This window comes from Chroicocephalus ridibundus, chromosome Z (assembly GCF_963924245.1).
Source record: "Chroicocephalus ridibundus chromosome Z, bChrRid1.1, whole genome shotgun sequence".
Classification (NCBI taxonomy): domain Eukaryota; kingdom Metazoa; phylum Chordata; class Aves; order Charadriiformes; family Laridae; genus Chroicocephalus; species Chroicocephalus ridibundus.
The window spans coordinates 33,978,316-33,999,954 of NC_086316.1; the positions used below are offsets into that span (position 1 = coordinate 33,978,316).

Genomic DNA, 21,639 nt, shown 5'->3' on the forward strand with positions numbered 1-21,639 from the left:
CTAATTATTTCCCTTTTCTTGTTATTCAGCTGAGAGAAGAATTAAAAAGAAAAAGAGTTTGGATGTCCAGACTTTCTTCTTGGGGCCAAAGCTGTGGCTGTGGGACTTCCCCAGCCATCCGACAGCATGGAGGGCCTTCGGAGAGTGGGGAAGATGATGTGTGCACCCTCCATCACTGGCAGCCGGTGGCAAAGCAGAGATCATCCCTCAGAACCCTCACCACTACGGGCCCACAGCTTTGCAGACTTTGCCTTATCTCACCAGCTCACTGCGTGCTGGCAGTTCAGAGGCACTGTGTGAAGGAAAGACAGACAGCTTCATCTTCATTTGGAAATCATCTCCAATGCTGCACTTACCCTGCCTGCTTGCAGCAGTTGTTCCTGTGTGCTCCCCGAAACACCAGGTAAGGTGAATCCCAGCTCTGAGTCACCTAACTGAGCAGAGTTTTGTATTTTGTGGTAAGTTCTTGACCTATGCCTTTTGAAGATAAAATCCCCAAAACAGAGATCTTTGAATACTGTCTTTGACTGCTGCTGCAAAGGCTGAGGGGACTATGCCATAACTATGTGTGCAAGACGATGTCCTTGCACAAACAGTGCTACTCCGAGATGGCTCGGTTCACTTCGTTCATCCATTTACGTTCTGTGAGGTCTGACTCCCACCATCATGGCCATTTTTGGATGGACTACGTCGAGGATTTTCTCTGAGTTTCTCCTGAATCTTGCCTCAGCTCCTTTCCTTAACAGCAAACAGCTGTCCCCTTTTTGTCCTTTCTGTCTCCTCCTACACCTATCTTTTTTCTCTAATGGAGAGCAGCGGTGAGTACAGCCTGCTCTCAGAGTCATGGGAAATAAAATTTTCATGAAGCTTTGGAAACACCATCTTTTCCACTCTTCCAAGTTTTCCAGTGTCTTAATTAATCTAGCTGCTGCTGTGAGCCCTTGTTGCCAGTCAGTAGGCCAATTATCGCCTTCTCCCTCCTAAAATTTTGCAAGGGAGTTTGGCAGCACTTAGGTCTCTGTTACAGAGGATTTCCTTTTCTTTACACAACAGATTTACTTTATTACTTTTTCTCTCTTTACTTTTTCCTGGGGTAACTAATTCTTCACCATGGACTTCTTCGCTTACCAGGAGATCTGCTAGATGATGCCAGATTTGCCCATATAGTCACCCTCTGCATCAGCTCCCTGCCTGGAAGGAAGGAGAAGGCTCTTCTCTGGTACATGTCAATTTTATTCCTGTATCTTGCTGCTGCCCACGGGTCTGTCCCCGTGAAACAACAGGGATTCTTTAAGAAGTCTTAGGGGTGGATATCAACAGAGGACACAGACATCAGGGAAGACCCGCTCGTTCCCTGCTGCGCTGTGGTCACGCTCGGTGTCAGTCTCCCAGCAGCTATGACACAAAAAGTTTATCTATTTCTTGTCCACCACAGTGAGCTACTGTGGGGATAGCCTGTGTATTTGCTGGTAGCTCCTGGCTGCTGGGCAGTAACGATGCAAAGCAGGCTGAGACTCGGATCTGGCTGGCTGAGACCAGTCTCAGTTTGCCTTTTCACCCGGAGCTTCACCCTCAGCCTGGCAGGGACGATTTCACTGCAGAGGGAGTGCTGCTCTTGGGGTCTCCTGTGGTCACACGCCTCTCCGCTCTCAAGAAAGAGCTAATTAGATTGGACATGCAATGTGATGTGAGGGTGCACATCACCTTGCTTTAGATGACATCTCATTTGGGCCTCTGAATGCTCTAAGCAAACAGCTCAGGAGAGTGATTTATTGATTTGTAAAGTGGGAATACATCACTAATAATGGAGCTAAATTATTTCAGTAGGCCTGTCCCCTAATTGCACAGCTTACAAAATTTCCACAGACCGCTTCTAAACACCTTTTCTGAAGGAAAACAGCTTGTGCTTATCAAAAGCTACATATTTACTTAAAACAAAGAAATGGTCTCTGTGCCCTACCTGGAGGAATATATTGGCAGGATCCAGAGTAATTCACCAGCACGTTTGTGTGAAATGTCGCATCAAATCTTTCATCCGCACTATAACACAGTAGAAAGAAAACAAAGAAAATACAAGCTGATGTTCGAGTTAAGGTGTAGTAACTGTCAACATAAAAATAATATTTTGGCTGAATTTAATGAATAGAATATCTGCATTAAGGTCCTGCCCTTGGGTGAAGAGTCCACCCTTGATCAGAGTCTCAGCTTCTCATAGACACTGTTGGTCTGCACTCAGGCATGCAGCAATATCCTCAAAGGAGCGAGAGGCAGAGCTGTTCAACGTCTCAGAGCAAAGGCAGGAGTGAAAGGAGCAAAAGTGTCACGCTAGCTGTACCCAAAGACTGGGCAGTAAGGATGGCGAGGTTTTTCCGAGGCTGCTGTCAGAATCAGGCAGCTCACAGTGTAAATCGAGCTATCTGTTACCCAGGTATCTGTTGTAAGAGTGATGGTGGGCTGGGCGACAGTTCTGTAGTCTCTTAGGTTGCAAGGGGCCAAGGATTTGCTTCAAGCAGTGAAGGAAGGCACTGGGGAGTTGTTTTAAGTTTGGGGGTTGTAGGAGGAGATTCATTGACACTCTAAGAGCAGAAAGCAAGAAAACAGTATTTCTTTAGGATTCCAGAAATTCTGAGAAAAATAAGGGAGTAATGACCTGGGCAAGGACAAGAATTGAGCAGGCCTGGGGGCTTGCTCCTGAAGGTCTCTGGGGAACAGATTAACTGTGGAGGGTTGCCCTGCATGTCAACCTACAGCCTTGCCTGTCATGGCTACATGCAGGACCATGTTGCATGACTACACCATCATAAACACCGTGTCTCCATAACCAGATGTGGGAAATTCAGACCCTCTGTTCCTCCTGTGACCTGCTTTTTATTCATGTCTGATTCCTCAGTCATAATTATTGCCCCCAGCACAAAACAGGGTGGATAAAATTGAAAAGGCTAAGTGCAGAATGAGTAATAACTATTAAGGCAAAAAGGTTTTTATAAATGCAAGGAAACAAAGAAAATACTAAGGACCAGACAGATTCATTACTTCCTGTGGAAGGAAAGGAAAGAACAGGGTGTAGACATCTGCACCCTCTCTGCTTCACTCTTCACAAGCTGTGGCTCACCACAATTAATTCTCACACAGTGACAGGACACCAGGGCAGAATAGGGGAGGAACAGGTTAAAGAAATGTAGATAAGACAGATTCCAGTTGGCAGGGCTGAAGAAATTTACTCCTGAGAACTGAAAGGACTGGCCGAAATACCCTCTGAAGCATTAAGAATTATCTGTGAGAGCTCGTGGATAACAGGGAAGGGCTTGGTGAATTAGACAAGATCAAAGAGAATTCTGATTTATTTTTTTTTAAAGGTGAAATTATAGACACATCAGACTAACTACAAAGAAAATGGACTGAAAACAGATGGCACAGATTTGTCAAGGGCCAACTGCACCAAATCAATCTAATTTTCTCTGACTAAGAGGAGGCCTATGATACATCTGAACCTCAGAAAGCGTTTGCCACATCATGTTGTTATAAACAAACTACAGTAACATAGACCAGGCCATATGCCTACTTTTTAGAGACTGGAAAGGAATAGACACTTTGAGGAGTAAAAGCTGAAGTAAAGAGCTCTAAAACAGTCCAGGTCACTCCAAGCCTTCTTCAGGTATCTCGTAGTGAAGGCATAGAGAGGAAAATGGGTCTTAGTCAACAGGGGAAAGCAACAGAAAGAAATTCAACCTGAATGATGAGAAAGTATCACCGTTAAAACTCCGAGAAAGACAGATCAGTGAAAATCTAGTCAGACAGCAACGCTGAAGTACAACATCTGAGGTTTGTGATATATCAAAAACTAAGATAGTCAGAGAAAAACCAAAATCCCCTCACCCTGGAAAACACCTGTCTAGAGAGACCCACTCCATTTAACAGTTCAGAGGTGCTCGCTAGAGAGCTGGATTCAGCTGTGGAGGAGGAAAAACAGATTAGAGTGTTCAGAGCGGAAGACGAATGATGGAGAGAATTATAAAATATGAGTGATGAGGAAAGTGAGAAGAAAATCTGGGTTTTTACCCCAGGCAGGAACACTATGGCAGAGGCATGATAATAATTTTCCAGGAGAGCCATGGTAATTATAAGGACAATATGGACCGTTTTATCTGCATTCACCAGTAAAACGTAAAGACAACATCTGCAGAACTACAGCAAGGTAGACTTAGATCAGCTATTAGAAACATCTGTTAGCTGGCACTTATTTGCTTTTTTTGACTGTTTCAAGATTAAGATGCAAATCCCCAGATGGCAAAAGCCCCAGAATATCATTGAAGTGTGGCTGATTTCCAGCATTTAATGCCCTAGTTCTAGGCTCCCACTGGCTGACGCGTATCTTGCTTACCTGTTATACAGAAGAATGTCTGGTACCCAAATCTGGTCGGCTGGAAATCGCAAGTTCTGCACCCCTGGGTATTCATACTGATCCCAAGACAAGTAAACGTCAACCCAGGACTGTTGGCAAATACATACATCAGATTATATGAGCTGGTAAATTCTTCTAATTTGTCTGGAATATTATGGGAAGAAAATGGATTTTGCTAGTAGCGATAGCATTAGTATGATAATATTATAATGGTCAGCTTTAATTCTTAAGAAAGGTCGGCATATATACAGAGGAATACACAGTGTGATGACGGAATGCTGAGACATATTTTAATTTAATGTCTAAACTCTGCACCTTGTAGCCTGAAGCCAGGCATCCCAAACCTTTTCTGGTGGGCTGGCAGAAACACCGGCAGTAGGCACCTCCATAAGGCACGGTGGTTCTGAGCTGAGGTGGTTTGAATGACTTGAGTATCACCAGTGGTACGTGGATCACGGTCTGAGTCCCTTTTTGGTGAAAACAATTTAATCTGTTACAACTGTTGAGTGGTTATTTTAATATCTACCTTGCTATGAGAGGTAGGCAAATGACCTTTACATCCCAAGGGGTTATTTCTGGTCCCCTTTCCTCCACCCTAACACAAACAGTTAATTCAAGGAAGGTACAGGCACAGATTTTGCGCTGAACCTTGTGACTTACAGCAAAGCTCTGTGGGAGAGCAGCAAGGGAAACAGTTATCGATGCTGTTACTGAAAAACACATCTGTAAGGGATAAGACACCCACCCCAAGCTCTCTCCTAACAGTCCTCTAGTTCTATAGGTTGGTCTGGGTTAGTTTTTGCAATAGTAAACAGCTAATTTCTGCTGCAAATCCCAGCAGATAGCTAAGAAAGGAACAGCCTGTTCACTTGAAACCATTAACATGACACAGGGTTTGGCTGCTAAAGTCAAAGCAGATTTAGTTCAATCATGCAAGTCTCCCAGAGGCTTTTCCCTCCAGAACTGCATCTTGACTGAGCACAAGCCATTAAGGGGTTCAGTTTACCCGTCATAAAGGAAGACCATATCTCTTGCCATAGGTGGCCAGCAGCAGACCTGATGGGAAACTCCCTCTGCCAAAGCCCTCAGCGGAGATAAGTTTTACTTATCCTGCATGACTAGCGCAGGTCACTCCTCAGCTGGAGCAGGTTGCAGAAAAGAGAGGATGAATGTTTATGGACGAGGTTTGCAAAGTGAGAGGAAAGGCAATATTCCCACTGACGTGCCTGGGCACCGCAGGTAGCAATGCAGTGTGGGGCTGCTTGCGGTCCCTGGCCAACCCACAACCCAGCCCGAGCAGTCCCCGCATGGGCTGGTGTGGCTGCATCACTTCTGTGTCCAGGGGCATGTGCTGGGGATCTTAGTGCCCTGCCTGACACAGCGTCACCCCTGGCTCCCCTATTCAGACAGAGGTGGGGATTTTTCCAGAAGCCACAAGTGTAAGGTGCCTGGTCTTACTGGTTGTCTAGTTCCTTCACAACAAGTCCCCATCACTTTCCCTGGGGAGGACTCATCCCCTTGAAGAATCTCTCCGTCAGCTATGGTGGGACCCTAACTTTGGGCTCTTTGTTTCTAGATCCCTACATCCACTGGCATAACAATGCAGTAGTTTTCACCCTCCAAATGTCAACAGGTCTGCCAAAGGATTAATGTAGTCTCCTGCATTTTATCTTCAGTGCTAAAAGGAGCAATAGAGAAATTTCAAAGGACTCAAAATGCCTGCTTATTTCACATTATAGACAAGTTAAAAGACAGCGATCATGTTTTTCAGCTACGAAATCACATTCAGTAATTTGCTATTAGAAAGTTTTTTTTCCTTTATTAACCCAGGTTACTCACCATCTGCAGCCAAGCATTTGTGATCAACACTTGATTCTTCTCATCCTTTGAACAAAAGGGGAAAGGAAAAGGAACAGAAGAGAAAAAGGGATGAAACTCATAGTATAGTTTGACGACAGGTGGAAGAGTTTCTGTTTCTTTTAGGATACCCAGACTCAGGATAAATAAACACATACTTTTTGGAGTACCTTGTGAGCTCAGTACAAAACCACTGACCTGCATGGTACAGCCCAGACAATAATGGATCTTTCCTGTCTTTTAAACCTATGGACCTCCTGTATTTATCATAACTAATCAATGACAGAAGTGAAAATAACAGAAAATTGCTCTTATTTTTCTGGGGACTATCTGACTGCTTACCAAAAGCACAAGTTTTTCCTTCTAGCTAGTTGGCCAAAACAATACAATTTCCAGTACATACTACAGCATTCTGTAGTTGGAGAGAGACTTATGTTGTATTTGCCGCCACTGCAAAACAATGGTGAAACCACGTTGAAATGCTCTTCCTTTGGAGTGCCAGCATTGTGTAGCTCAGCTCAGACTGAAAGGGAAGGAAGGGCTGGCCTTGGACAAAAGCTAGCACATGGCCAAAGGACACAAATGCTGCCTGAGAGGAAGCTCACTCTGCACAGAACAGGAGTCTGTAGGTTCAGACACCCGCGTGCAGAAGCCATAGGAAGAGCTCTGACTCACAACTGAAACAAAGAAGCCCTCACTTAGCTGGTCTCCAAGCGCTTTGGGGAGCCAAAGAGTGCCCAGCTCGTTGCAGTTAGCCTGCAGGTGCAGGACCCTGTGGTGCTACTGCCACAGGGGGATGGACAAGCAGGGCTGCAGAGTCATGTAGTGCAGATACCCAGATCCACACCCTGGCCTGGTACAGCTCCAAATACCACCGCAGGGCATGCCCTGCATTTCCCAAGAGCTGAGGCTGGGGTATTCAGTGGGGCTGGGTCACTGGTATGCCTAGCTTCTCTACAGCACGGGGAGGTATTTCTTCTCCCTCAGAGCATAACCTGTGTTCAACCCTTACCTACCTAAAGAGCTTTGGCTGAGCTTTGACTGAGGTGCGTCCTGAAGCTTCGGTTTGATGCTGTAGCTGGAGACAGTACTGACCAATGCAGCCACAAACGTGGTGGCAAATATGTGCCTTTCTTTGTACAAAACACAACTCGTCTCCAGAGGGCGTCTCTGAAAGGACAACTCTGTCTACCTGGTTCAACAATAGCTGAAACAACAGCGAGAAAGTCCACAGAAAAATAATAAAAGAAAAATTACACACAGGACTAAGCTTGTTGAGACACCATTTTAGATACTGAAGGATTCAAAGTGATAAACGCCAACACCTAAAGGTATAAAATCCTAAAATGAAAAAAAAAAACCAAAAAACAGAGCTGGTCATTGATAGGGTCATCAGAGCTACCTATGTCAAGTGACCTAGGAAATTAAAGTAAGCCAGCAACACAGAGGCTGTGTCCCAGGAACCCTCAGAGACCAGCCCTTCCCCATCTGCCTGATGCCTTCCTGGCCACCAGTGAGTCCTCAGGTGTCTCTTAGGGATGGTGAGCATGATACTCACCTGAGTTCTCCATTAAATCCTAGTGATACTTTGTGTTGCTAGACAATCAATAATTCTTTTACGCTTGTTAGCTGCACATGTTGTCCTTGCAGAGTCACTCAGTGTAGTGCTAAAGAAGCCTAAGCACCTTGACTGAAACAGCCAGGTTACAGGGCTGCAACACTTAGGCAATTCCTTCTTGTGCAAAATGAAGGACTTTCCCGATCTGCATTGTACCCTATAGGCAGGCGGAGGAGTGGACCTGCCTCTTTTTGTTGGCTACCTGAGAGCCACATGGGGATGCATTAAATTTCAATGTAGATCTGGGAGGCATGTGGGTTTCCCGCATATGCAGATACGTCCTGTCAGAAGCCTCCGATGTGTGGTTCTGGATTTATAAGGAAACTCTCTTTTACCTGACATAGTAAGCTTACAATTGACAGACTGCAAAGGACGACATTTAGGGCTGATTTCTGTATTTCACAAAACAGCCTGTTGCTCTTACCCGCTCTCCTGTCACACCTCTGTCAGCTCCTTGTTCAAAGCCGGATGCTAATGACCTTTGTAGTTAGCTTTGAATCGTCAGCTTTGAATCATCAGCTATGTATTTTAGGTAGCATTAAAAGTACTATCTTGGGTACGCTTTGCCGCCTTTTCACAGGGCTATTGTTCTCACTAGGTTTGTCTTGCTTCTAAGATTTGTTTTGCAGTCAAAGGAAAGCTTGTGTATTGGAGTTCTCACAGTTTTATCTATAGCATAACCGTGGCGTGAATGGTCTTCCTTGTCTTGCCTTTTGACAGAAGCAGTCAGCAAAAGTACAAAGTCTAACCAAGCCTTTGGGCTGCTATGTCTCACCTTAGGGGACAAGGGGTAATGTCATTTCAGGATGCTTTCATGGCCATTCAGTCTATTCTCTTCCTTGCCTTCAGGCTGCTGAGCTTTCAAAAGGTGTTTAACTTTATGGACAGCAAAACACAGAAAATGTTATTTTTGTATTCAGCACTGACCAGCAGATGCAGCCTGATGGGTCCTTCTTATCACAGGAAGGAAGAGAAAGTTTTCCTAACATGGAACTGAGTTCACCAGAAGTGCCTGATTTGCAGGAGCAGCAAAGCTCACTTTATACTGAGCAGGCGTCTGTACAGGTGTATCTCTCTCGCTAAGTCCCATCTAAAGAAGGACCTGGAGGACCTTGACGTGGGGAAGAGTGTCTGCTGGGTCTGCCCAGGAGGTGAGGGCTGTGGGAGTCTACAGTCTGAATCCATCGCCTGTTAGAGAAAGAGGCTTTTAAGTGCAGAGGTGTTTATGACGCTTTCCATCCTTGCAGGTGTGGTGATTCACTGACCCATGTGGCTTTGTATCCTACAAGGAAATAGTTTGCCCTTTGGAGTGGGCTTGTTGCCTTGCCTTTCCAGATCTACAAGGGAATCACAGCTCCTGCTGTCTTCATCATGACTTGTAAACTGTGTGCATGTTTGAGATACCTGGGCACAGGACAGACCGTATTTGTTTGTTACAAAGATACTTACAGACAACGATGAGAGTGTGTGTGCCTTACTCTGTACCAAGAGGTCACCAGTACTGCTTTGCCCAAGTAGTAGCTAATGAGCTTGGGAAGTGCTGGAGGCAGTTCCCTAACTGTGCATCATTGGTTTGTGCAGAGGGATTTAAGCTTAGTCGTGAGGATGCCTTTCTTCCTGTGAGAAAACTTGAATAATCCGTCACACTGCTTTTCCTGTAAAAGGTTTCTGTCTTACTTGACACTGTTGGTCTTGGGGATGACATCCCCCCTGCGTCTGACGGCCTCTGAGCTCCCGGCTCTCACTGCAGCAGACCAACCCTCCTAAGATCCCAGGTAAGGCTGGAGATGAGTAGCCCTGAGATGCTTTTCCAGCACTCCCCTGGCAATTGCCCCGGACTGCAAACCATCAGCTCAGACACATCAGTTTGCTTCTGGTATTCAAAAATGATGGAAAAGCTAATGCTCTAGCCACTAGCTAGTGTAAGAGTTGTCCTCTAAATCTTTTCTGTCTTTATCTGGGTCACTTTCTCCCCTTTCTATCTCCAGCCTGACCCCAGTTAATCCTCTGCCCTGGATATCTGCTTATTCTTACAGTCACCTTTGACCCCTGGACAGTGACAGCATTAGTTTGGTTTGTTCTAGTGCACATGATGGGATATGTGAATGTTTTAGCTTCATTTTCTTTTCCCTGATCTCAATCCAAAGCTTACAATTTATGTAAGTCTGCCTGCCTTTTGCATCGCTGACTGTCAGTAGATTCCCCCTTGCCAGGCCAACATCTAGGTAAAATGTAACTGCCTTCAGCCACATAATTGCCTGGGTCATGGCACATGGGAAAAAAAAAACAAAGCCCTTCAAATGACAATGTCATCTCTGTAGGAAGGCACTTGCTAACAGATGAGTGACAGTTATCATTAATTCTCTTGTTCTCTCACAGAGCCACAGAACTAGGAGTTGAATAAGCCATTGTTTTATTGCAAGACACTGGTCAGAAAAATCCCAAACTGAACAGGTCTCAGAGGTTATCAAAAGCTGTATGTGGCTACCTTGGTTAATGTCTGTCTTTTTTTTTTTTTTTGTACACCATTTATGTGCCTGCATACAAGCATGAATAAGGTCAAGAAACATGGAGACTTGGAAACTTGTGTTAGCAGAGGCATTGGTCACCACAGGGGATTTTGATCAAGAGTTTCAAAAGGAATTGGTAAGACTTCCAAATGCTTCTGCACTCAGTCTATGAGTGCAGCAGGCAGTCCTTTCCATTGCTGAAACACCCATCTGCCCACAAACTTCAGCTGATTAAGTAAAACTCAGCTTAAATGCATTGTATGGCTGAAGTCCCACAAAACCAGACAGCTTGAGGAAAACCCGGGTTGCCTTCACAACGTTCTGTAAGCATCGCTGCACAGTGTTTATATTTCAGTGGTCTCATTAAAATGTTGGAATAAAGATTGCAATGGTAACATTAACTTTGAAGAGATACCTGATGTTTATGTACTTAATGCCTTTAAAAAAGCACCCTCAGGACTAAGATAGGAATCAGCAGGGATGGCACAAAGTCAAGGTGAAATGTTGAGGATACAAAAATACACTGGAATAACAGAGAATGAGCAAACATCCATTGACACCTGCTGAGCTTTTCTTTGCCCGCCAGGATGGGGATGCAGTCAGGTTGTCAATCCAAGGAGGATATAGTTAAGCAGTCATAGCTGAACACCCATGCCTTCCTGCTTTTCTTATTTTGTTGCTTGGGCCTTTTCTCCTATGAATGGACAGAGTAAATGTCTCATAAATGTTTTTCACCTAAGGTTGAGCCACGTTCCCACCTGTTGCCACTGACTTCTCCTTGAGGTCATGCCTTTCCTGGTCCCCCTGCTGTCTTGGAGAGGCACGTGTCCTTTCACTGTGGGCAAGCAACTCAATCTGCACTGGTTAGCAGCATGAGGCTGTCTGGTCGCACTGCCTCTAACCATCTTCACTGTTCTCCTCCCCAGAAGAGTACTCTGGGGGGAGTATCGCTGCACCCCAATCTGCTGCTCACAGCAGCCCTGTGCACACTTGCTTTCATAGTAGTTGCTTTACATGTTGGAGGGCCTGGTCACTGTCAGGTCATACTCCTCTCCTTGCAAACCCATGGAGCCAGGAGCAAACGCTTGTGGTGAGAGTGGAGAGTTTAAGAGAGCCCTGTACTGGGAGGTGCACAGCGTTCAAATAGGGCCTGTGTGAGAACAGTCTGCAAACGCCAGGATGTCAGCTATGTTTTCAGGCTCAGCCTTCATGGCCAACAAAGTCTGTGAAAGGTGTTCCTTGTGAAGGCCTTGGTGCCCCGTACATCAGGGACCACCCAGTGGCTTTGGGATGGATGTCAAACGCAAACACCTGGATGCAAAACCGGCCTCAGGAAGTACTGAACCTGTGCATTCCCCACAGGTGAGAGAAGGAGGAAGGAACAAAGGAAAAAATGCCAGTTTCTGCTGCCAGCCAGAGTGCTAGAGGAGTCAGCCATCCCAATCATTCACACAACCGGTCACTGAGAGTCTGACAAGCCTACAGAATTGTGCCTTACCTGCCGTTTTGCCCACATTTTCCATTTTGCACTGCCGCTATGGTTAAAAAAGGCAGACTTGTTCTTGACCTGCACATGTGACATGACCTTCAACTAGAGCCTGAGGCTGTGGGTACCTGCTTTAGGAAACTAATTTTATTTTTCTAAGATGCAGCTTCTCAGTAGTGCCTGAAGATTAGGACTGTTGTGAAGTGTGTCACATTTATAGACTTGTTTTGAGATTGTTTAACCTCAAGTCCTTCAACAAAGGTCTGAAAATTCCAGGGACTCCCTGTCCCCACACTGCTATGGGCTTCTCGGGAGAGTGAAGCCACCAGCTTTGTCCCGCTGTTTCACAGATGCTTCTCATGGGAATCCCAGGAGCTGGGTCAGAGGCCTCACATGGCTTTCCAGCACAGCGCTGCTCTCTGACTGCTTGGATGAACTGATGTACATGCTTGGTTCCTGGGGGAAAGGATGTTATGTCACCATCCAAAAGCAGTCAGTCCTCCATTAAAATCCCAAGTCATCCACACATAAGACGTAGGTGGTTTCTATATTCTCCAGGGTGGATACCTCATCCTGAAATAGCCCTCGTGTTTTGTGCACAGTCGGCAGGTGTTTCAATAAACAGGACTAGACACTAATTGTTATTCAAAGCTATTTATTATTCATCGTCTTTTTCAGTAGTTGAAATCACAGGGAAAGCAGTGGGAGGAGTACTTATCAGACATTCAGATTCAGGCTATCTGCAAGGCTGCCTTTGCTTTTTCTTTTTCTATTTGCATGCTGATGTGACAGCAGAGCAAAGTAAGGGGACACAGGCCTGTTCCAAAACTCAAGTGAGCTCTTAAAGCCTGTAATGGTGGATCAAAAATGGGGGGAACGTATTTTACTGAAGAGATGATGTCACTATCTCTCACCAGTTACACTCACAGAACACTATTAAAACACTAACCTTCCAAACATTCATAAACTAAGAATGACTATGTTCGAGGACAACCTAAAAGCTTTGGTTTAACTACTTAATTGCAACTGGTGGCTTTAGAAACATGACCACTTACAGTGCGCCTGCCCCATGCTAGCTTACACGGCCCCCTGGCAACAGTAAGGCATGGCCAGGAGAAGCCTCTGATTTCTGGGGACCCTGCTGCTTTTCCTGGAAGGTCATGTGGAATATGTTTTCCATTTCAAGCAGCTGAGTGCTTCTCCAAAGGATGACTTTCCCTGCTACTGGTGCTAGGTTCTGGAGTGATTAACAGGAAAATCCCACTTTTAATAAATTTTGCTCCTGTGCACATAGAGGAGCTGAGGTAAAAGTACTGAAGTCTCTTAAAAATCCTTGATGGTTAAAATTACTTATCTAAGATTAAGCAGTATCCATGGGATCAAGATCTAAATTTCCACATCTTCAAACAGAATAGTACAGCCTTTTCACCAGGCAGGCAAAAAATTGGTTAGTTATTGTGAAATGCCCAAGCTGGATGACAACCACCCAAAACACCAGAAGGAAATCAGTGCCTAACTTCGTTGTGCTAGGAAACTCACGTGTCATGTGAATAATTGCATTAGTGAGACTGACATTTTTGATAATGTCTGGCATTTAGAAAGCAACCAGAAAAAATTTCATGGCTCATTTAGCCCTGGCTTTCCCACTTTTCAAGCTCCTTCCATATTAATGAAGAGGACAATTCATTAAATTTTTTTTATCAGAGTTCAAAATTGGTCACACTAAGTGAGCTTTATGACCTGAAGAGAGAGTTTGGGATTTGACTTTAATGAATCTATTGGTCTGCCTGGAATTTTAATGGCTACTCTTCATGATCATTAATTACTGATTTTCAGCTTTCATAATGATATCCATTCTTTTTTCCTTCTCAGTTACACCATTTTGCAGGAGTCTCACTGCTCTGGTTTCACTGAATTTGCTCTTGCAGGATGAGACTGAAATTTCTGGTGGAGAAAAAACTCTGTGGAAAGATACATGCTTTGGTAGACTAGGTCTATACCAGTAGAAACACAGTAAACAGCTTGCAAAGGCTATGCAGGAAGCTCACATCTAACACAAAAGTGTTACTAGGAGAGGAAAGACTTAATCTAGGAGGGTTGAAAGAGTCAGTTTCTCTCTCTAGCACTCATCAGTGCTTTGTAATTAGATAAAATTCAGAATACTTGCTTCATAATCCTTTCGTTATTACTTCTCTCTCTTTCATATAGTCTGTGTTTCAGTCTTGAGTGGTCAAGCTTACATTATTAAAGTTATCTATCTGTAAAAGATTTGTACAGGATGTACTATCAGGATTATGGTTTAATCTAGGTAATACTAACACTATATCGGGAATAATATGCGAACAGGTGCTCATGTGTAGTGGCTTATTTATATTTGTTTCCTTGAATCATTTGTCTGTTGATCTGGGTTTGCTACAGAACACCCAGCACAGAGATTTAGACATGTGACGGTGCTGGGATAAAGGGTGGGAGGGGATGACCTAGCTGCTGTAAAATCAGTTTAGGAAGGTAGAGTTGAATTAAAGCTAGAAATTTAATCCTTGAACTGTCTGGCCCTTCAATTCACCTGCAGAAGCACCCTTAGAAAGCCTCTGCTCTAGGGGATGGGATGGTTAGGAGGCTGAAGGCCCGGCTTGACCCTGGGGCAGCACCCAGTGCCAGCGTGGCTGGCTGACACCCTCTTCTGCGCCGCTGGCAGGACCACTGCCAGCACTGTCCACCTCACAGCCCTACAGCATCTCTTGCCTCCAGCCACAGCTCGCAAACAGGGAAACAGTGCCTGCGCTACATTAACGCTTGCCAGAGTGAATAAACACTTTCTCATCTCCAGATGAGAAAGCAGAGTTGTTTTCGCAAGTTGGTGGCGTTTAACAAGGCCCTTCTCTATCTTACAGCTTATTAAATAAAAGCATTCAAAAGCACGAAAAACAACTGTTAAGGTATGCAGATCTGACAGAGCTTATGTGAAGAACCTGACAATATGAGGGCTGTGTCAGGCCAAAGGTGCCATAGGGCTGGTCATTGCCTTCCTCCTGCCTCCTTATGGCACAGAGTCTACTGACAGGCAGCCTCTAGTTTTGGCAATTCTCACTCAAATTGAGAATTCTCCAGCAAAAAGCTCATTGCACACCAGCTTTTAGGTACTGAGTTTGAGCGTCCTGCTAATTGAGGAGCAGATCACCCAGGAACTGAGCAGGCTGATGAGGGCTTCTCTGATCTGAGGAGCTGCCTGCATGTAAAAGTTGTTCTCTCACCAACCACTTCCACAAAAATCCCCAAATAAACCCATAATCAAAAAAATTCAACCCCTTCAGGGCCGCAGTCCCTGATTTAGGGAAAAACTAATGCAAGCTAAAGCTTGACCCCAAAAGTTTGATAAACTCCTGCTAGAGAAGATAAAAACTGCTGTGCTGCCAAGCTAGTATTCTGCTTATAGTGGTAATGTCTGCATCTGAGAGCTCTGGGAAAGTACGTGTAGATCTTTTCCCTTGGTTTCCCTGCACAGCAAGGTACAGACCATGCTTACAGGAGAAAACATGAATGTTTGTTATTTGTTGCCCCACTAAACTATTCTGTTACCTTCTCTTGCTGTTTTCCAAACATGTCAAGATCTTTGACACACTGCATCAAAAAAATCTGTAGTTCAAGTGAGATCCTTTGCAAGCATGTGATCAGGTTTGGGATGGTCCTGCTGTCCCTAAGACATACAAACATTTTACACAGAAATCAAAATAATAGATATTAAATTTTCCAGAAATACCATTTTTGGGAGAGTTGCAGGCAAAAATACAGTAAAATGGTGTAAATTTTGGCTTCTAGAACTGCAAAATGTGTCCGGTTAAGCCAGGTGTCAAGACGAGGGGGCTAGACTCTTTTCAGTGGTGTCCAGCAACAGGACAATGATCAACAGGCACAAACTTGAACTCCTTCTCAACCTGAGGAAAAACTTCTTTACTTTGAGGGTGACAGCACTGGAACAGGCTGCCCAGAGAGGCGATGGAGTCTCTTTCTCTGGAGACATTCAAAACCCTCCTGAACGCATTCCTGTGCAACCTGCTCTAGGTGACCCTGCTCTGGCAGGGGGGTTGGATTAGGTGATCTCTACAGATCCCTACCAACACCTACCATTCCGTGATTCTGTGTGATTCTGTGAAAATCACTCACAGGTGGTTGGGGTTTGGGTTTTTTTTGAGGATTTTTGTGTCTTCCCACTGGGCACTTGCAATCCCTTTTTCTAGTTGTTAAGCCCTCTGAAAAAGAAGGAATTTTGCACCAGAGCACCTGAACAACCATGTGGTGTTACATAGTTGAACAATTTGTCAGCTGCTGGGGTGGTTTCTGTGTCAGTGGCAGCTGGCAGGGTGAACATGGAGGAGAAAAGTACTATGGGACTTTGCCATATACAGGGGTGCAAACAGCCAGACCCGTGGGGTGTCTCTGCAGAAGACAACATTGTTGGGGGCAGTGTAGCGGCTGGGCACCCCTTCTTGCAATGAGGATAATCAGTGGGCGTAGCAGTGTACAGCCTCTGAAAGGATATAACACAGTAGTTACTGGAAACCTCAGGGGTGTGTTTGCTTCTAGAAGGGGATTTTGAGGCATTTATTATCTTTGCAACATTGTGCAGCCACCTTGTAGCACTCTTCTTAAAATCAGGCTCTTTATTCAGAGGCTTTTTTAAAAAATGCGTGATAGATTTTTTGTCTAGCCACAGTTTCCTTCTTCATACTCCTGCTAGTTGACTGCTTGGTTTGTTTCCTCTTTGTACATTTAAACTTGCAGTTTGAGGAAACATGTGGCCTAGAAAGCAAATAAAACAAGTTTTTCCTGTGGCCCATCAAGTGCAGTGAGGCTGTTGTTGCAGTGGTACTGATGCACTGACAGAAAGATAATGGTAAATAGTATCACTAGCAGAAAGAAAGCTGGAAAATAAAGACAGCGTTCTTTTTTCAAATACTTCATCAATGCTTCCACATAAAGGATATAGTCGCCTTCAGATAAGGTCCCTGCAAATGCCACCAGGTGCAATGAAAACTGTCATTCATGTTGACAAATTGTTTCCATCTAGCAGGCTCCTATCACATTGAGCCAAGGGAAAAATACTTGCATTTAGTCTGCTGTGAAAAATGTCATGCCTCATTTCTTAGTTGCTTTAGTCTGACCAACTGGCTGGGCTCTTAGACAAAATAAGAAGTGAATTCTTGTTCCAGATACCCCTGGATGTGGTCTACACTTGCTTGGGCTGGCTGGGCTTAGCAGGGCCTGACAGTGTTCTCTGGGAGAGATCACCAGCCAAATGCCCTGCTGATCTACCAGGAGTGACCGGCTTCTGCCAGGGAAGGATGGCAGGCAGTGTCCATGAAAAAGTGACCCTAAGAAACACATGAGACAGCTCAGAATGAAGCTATCCTTACACATAGAGAACACGGCAAACTGAACTAAGCCCTGCTGCTAAACAGGGGTTATAACTGTCCCCTTTTCTGCTCATTTGTTTCCTGGATGCAAGAGGTCTGTCTTGGCCGTAGTTGTGAATTAATATAATTTTGGAAAAAGTCCTAACCCTAATGACAAGCAGTCATAGAATCATAGAATTGTCTAGGTTGGAAGGGACCTTTCAGATCATCTAGTCCAACCATCAACCTAACACCGACAAAACCCATCACTAAACCGTATCACTAAGCACTACGTCTACCCATCTCTTAAATACCTCCAAGGATGGCAATTCCACCACTTACGTGGGAAGCCTGTTCCAATGCTTGATATTTCTCTCAGTATAATTTTTTTTTCCTAATATCTAATCTAAACCTCCCCTGGTGCAACTTGAGGCCATTTCCTCTTGTCCTATCACCTGTTAATTGGGAGAAAGGACCAACCACCACCTCGCTACCACAACTGTGACATCACAGAACGTTTTGTTCATGGATTTGAGTATGACGGCTGGCTTTGAGCACTAAAAACCACACGGATCCTGTGCAGGGAAATACATGCTTGGAGGAGCAGAAAGCCTAATCCACATTTGTCATGCTTTGAAATTTTCCTTGAATGGATGTGAGAAGAGGAAGTGAGATTTTAAGCAAAGTACTTGTCACTACTACTTGTCAAACCACAGGGACCTCAGAGCTGTCTTTCCTGTCTAAGTAGCAAAGTGAATCTAGATTGTCATAAATGCTGTTCTTAGCAGGCTGGCTGCAGAAGGTGAATTTAAATGTCATTACATTATAATACAGTTTGTGTAGGAAACAGACTTACGGAGGCATGTCATGAAACCTGTTTCAGGTAGAAGTGCATTAGATGTGATGCCAGATCTTGGCAAGGGTAGAGAGTGAGTTTCTGTGAGTATCAGTGGTAGACCCCTTCTTCCTTCCATGTGACAATAAAACAGGAGACTTGCTTTCATCTTCTTTACATTGTTTTGTCCCGAAGGGAAACCAGTCCAGGGTCCACCATGTAACATTCGTTGCAGTGACTACTTGAAAGCATGCCAGTGAGTCTAGCAGTATTGATATGTGACTTGACACACCACACTCCCCTGAGTGTGGAGTCCTTGTTCACTGCGCAGGGAGCAAGGTGCAATAATTCCCCTCAGGCTGTGACCTTGCCTAGCACCCTGCTCTGTTATGGTAACGGACACACAAGTCCTCAGAAAGAGCAGCTTTGCACTTTGTTAGTGCATACACTATTGCCAAGGCTGTGATGCTGTCTATCACCTTCCATGATTGAGAAGCAACTGCACACCAGTTGTTTTGTCTTGTGCCAAGCGACTGGGTGACAGTAGAAGGCGACTCTCTTCTGAGAGTTACAGAGGCACCCATTTGCCAACCTGACACTCTCCAGAGAGGTGTGCTGCTTATCGGAAGGTTGTGTCAGAGATGTCACCAATAGACCACCAAGATTTGTACAGGCCACAGACTGTTATTAGCTGCTGTTGTTTCACGTGCAAACTAGTGATACCACCAGAAGCAGCCTGAGGAGTATCAAGAAGGACTACAGAACCCTAGGAGCAGTGGTAAAGGACTGTGGAGCACAGGTGGTTGTTTCATCATCCCTCCCAGTCAAAGGGAAGGGGTTTAAAAGGGTCAAATCTCGTGAATCAGCAAATGGTTACAGGACTTGGTGCCACAGGCAAGAGTTCAGCTACTTAGACCACTTTGAGAAACAAGGTCTACTGTGGGCTGATGGAATCCATCTCTCAGAGAACGAGAAGAACATCCTACTCCTACCAATATGATACCAGTGCTAGCAATCGATGCCCAGAGCCTGGAGAAAGTTCACAAGTCAGCAAGAGAGCATCTGCAGTGCAGCACAAAGGAATTCTAGTCACTCCAGCCAGTAAGTCAGCGTCAGCAGGGACCCAACTTAAATGTCTCCATGCAAATGCACGTAGCATGAGGAACAAGAGGAGTCAGAGATGTGCGCCTGTTTGCAGGGTTATGATCTCATTGCCATCACGGAAACATGGTGGAATGGCCCCTACAACAGGAGTGTTGGAATGGAAAGATACAGGCTCTTTAGGAAAGACAGGCAGGGAAAACAAGGAGGGGGTGTCACCCTCTATGCCAATGACCAGCTGGAGTGCATGGAGCTCTTCCTGGGGGTGGATGAGGAGCAGACTGACAGCTTTTGTGTCAGGATCAAAGGGAGGGCAGGGACAGGTGATGTGAAAGTGGGGATCTGTAACAGGCTACCTGACCAGGAAGACCGAGTAGATGAGGTCCTCCATAGACAGATAGAAGCAGCCTCATGTTCACAGGCCCTGGTCCTCATGGGGGACTTCAACCATCCCGATATCTGTTGGAGGGACAACACAGCAGGGCACAAGCAATCCAGGAGGTTTCTGGAATGAATTAATGATAACTTCCTTCTCCAAGTGATAGAGGACCCAACAAGGAGAGGTGCTATGCTTGACCTTGTTCTCACAAACAAGGAGGGGAATGTGAAGCTCAAGGGTAGCCTTGGCTGCAGTAACCATGAAATGGTAGAGTTCAAGATCCTTAGGGCAGTGAGGAGGCACATGGAAAGCTCCCTACCCTGGACTTCAGGAGAGCAGACTTTAGAGTCTTCAGGGATCTGCTTGGCAGAGTACCATGGGATAAAGCCTCAGAGGGAAGAGGGCTCAAGAAAGCAGGTTAATATTCAAGGACAACATCCTCCAAGTTCAGGAATGAAGCATCCCCAAAAAAATTTTTTCAGTCAGGTAAAAACACCAGGAGGCCTGCATAGAGGAACAAACTCAAACAGAAAATGGTAGCCTACAGACAGTGAAAGCAAGGACAGGTAGCCTGGGATGAATTTGTCTGAGCAGCGAGGGATCAGGTTAGGAAACCTAAAGCCCAGATAGAACTAAATCTCACTAGGGACGTCAAAGGCAATAAGAAAAGTTTCTATAGGTATGTCAGTGATAAACAGAAGGCTAGGGAAAACATGGTCCCCCACCAGAAGGAAACAGGGGGCCTAATTACAGGGGATATGGAGAAGGCTGAGATACTCAGTGACTTTTTTGCCTCAGTCTTCACCGGCAAGGGCTCTAACCACACCATCCAAGTTGCAGAAGGCAAAGGCAGGGACTGGGAGAATGAGGTACTGCCCTCTGGAGGAGAAGGTCAGGTTTGAGACCATCTAAGGAACCTGAAGGTGCACAAATCCTGATGAGATGCATAACCCCCATTTTTCAAGAGGGGAAAAACGGAAGACCCAGGGAACTGCAGGCCAGTCTCACCTCTGTGCCTAGCAAGATCAGGAAGAAGATCCGCCTGGGAACTATACTAAGGCACATGGAAAATAAGGAGGTTGTCAGTGACACCCAACGTGGCTTCACTGAAGGCAAATTGTGTCTGACAAATTTGGTGACCTTCTACAATAGGGTTACAGCATTGGTGGATAAGTGAGGAGCAACTGATATCATCTACCTGGACTTGTGCAAAGCATTTGACACTGTCCCGTATGACATCCTTGTCTCTAAACTGGAGAGATATGGATTTGACAGATGGACCACTCAGTTGATAAGGAATTGGCTGGATGGCTGCACTCACAAAGTTGCGGTCAATGGCTCCATGTCCAAGTGGTGCCCAGTGATGAGTGGCGTTCCTCAGGGATCGGTACAACATCTTTGTCAGCAACATGGACCAGTGGGATTAAATGCACCCTCAGCAAGTTTGCTGATGACACCGAGCTGTGTGGTGTGGTTGACACGCTGTAGGGAAGGGATGATATCCAGAGGGTCCCAGACAGGCTTGAGAGATGCAAAACTCATCAAGTTCAATAAGGCCAAGTACAAGGTCCTGCACGTGAGTCAAGGCAATCCCAAGCACAAATACAGAATGGGTGGAGAATGGGTTGAGAGCAGCCCTGAGGAGAAGGACTTGGGGGTGCTGGTGGATGAGAAGCTCAACAGGAGCCAGCAATGTGCACTCACAGCCCAGAAGGCCAACCATATCTTGGACTACATCAAAAGAAGCATGGCCAGCAGGTCGAAGGAGGTGGTTCTGCCCCTCTACTCTGTTCTTGTGAGACCTCACCTGGAGTATTGTGTCCAGCTCTGGGGCCCCCAACATAAGAAGGACATGGACCTGTTGGATAGAGTCCAGAGGAGGGCCATGAAGACGATCAGAGGGCTGGAGCATCTCTCCTGTGAAAACAGGCTGAGTTGGGGTTTTTCATCCTGGAGAAGAGAAGGCTCCGGGAAGACCTTACGGCAGCTTTACAGTACTTAAAGGAGGCCTATAGGAGAGATGGGGAGGGACTTTTTACAAGGGCACGTAGTGATAGA

The 21,639-nt window shown here is 45.4% G+C and overlaps 1 protein-coding gene across 1 annotated transcript in view; it reads right to left on the reverse strand.

Annotated features, from left to right (window-relative positions):
• Window positions 1-21,639, reverse strand: part of LOC134508432 (neuronal acetylcholine receptor subunit alpha-7-like) — a 63,974-nt gene that overhangs the window by 23,630 nt on the left and 18,705 nt on the right. Inside the window, exons 3-5 of the mRNA XM_063320084.1 lie at window positions 6,242-6,286; window positions 4,382-4,491; window positions 1,961-2,040 (exon numbers count right to left, since the gene is read on the reverse strand). Coding sequence (XP_063176154.1) covers window positions 1,961-2,040; window positions 4,382-4,491; window positions 6,242-6,286 — 235 coding nt within the window. The remainder of the gene's footprint in view (window positions 1-1,960; window positions 2,041-4,381; window positions 4,492-6,241; window positions 6,287-21,639) is intronic.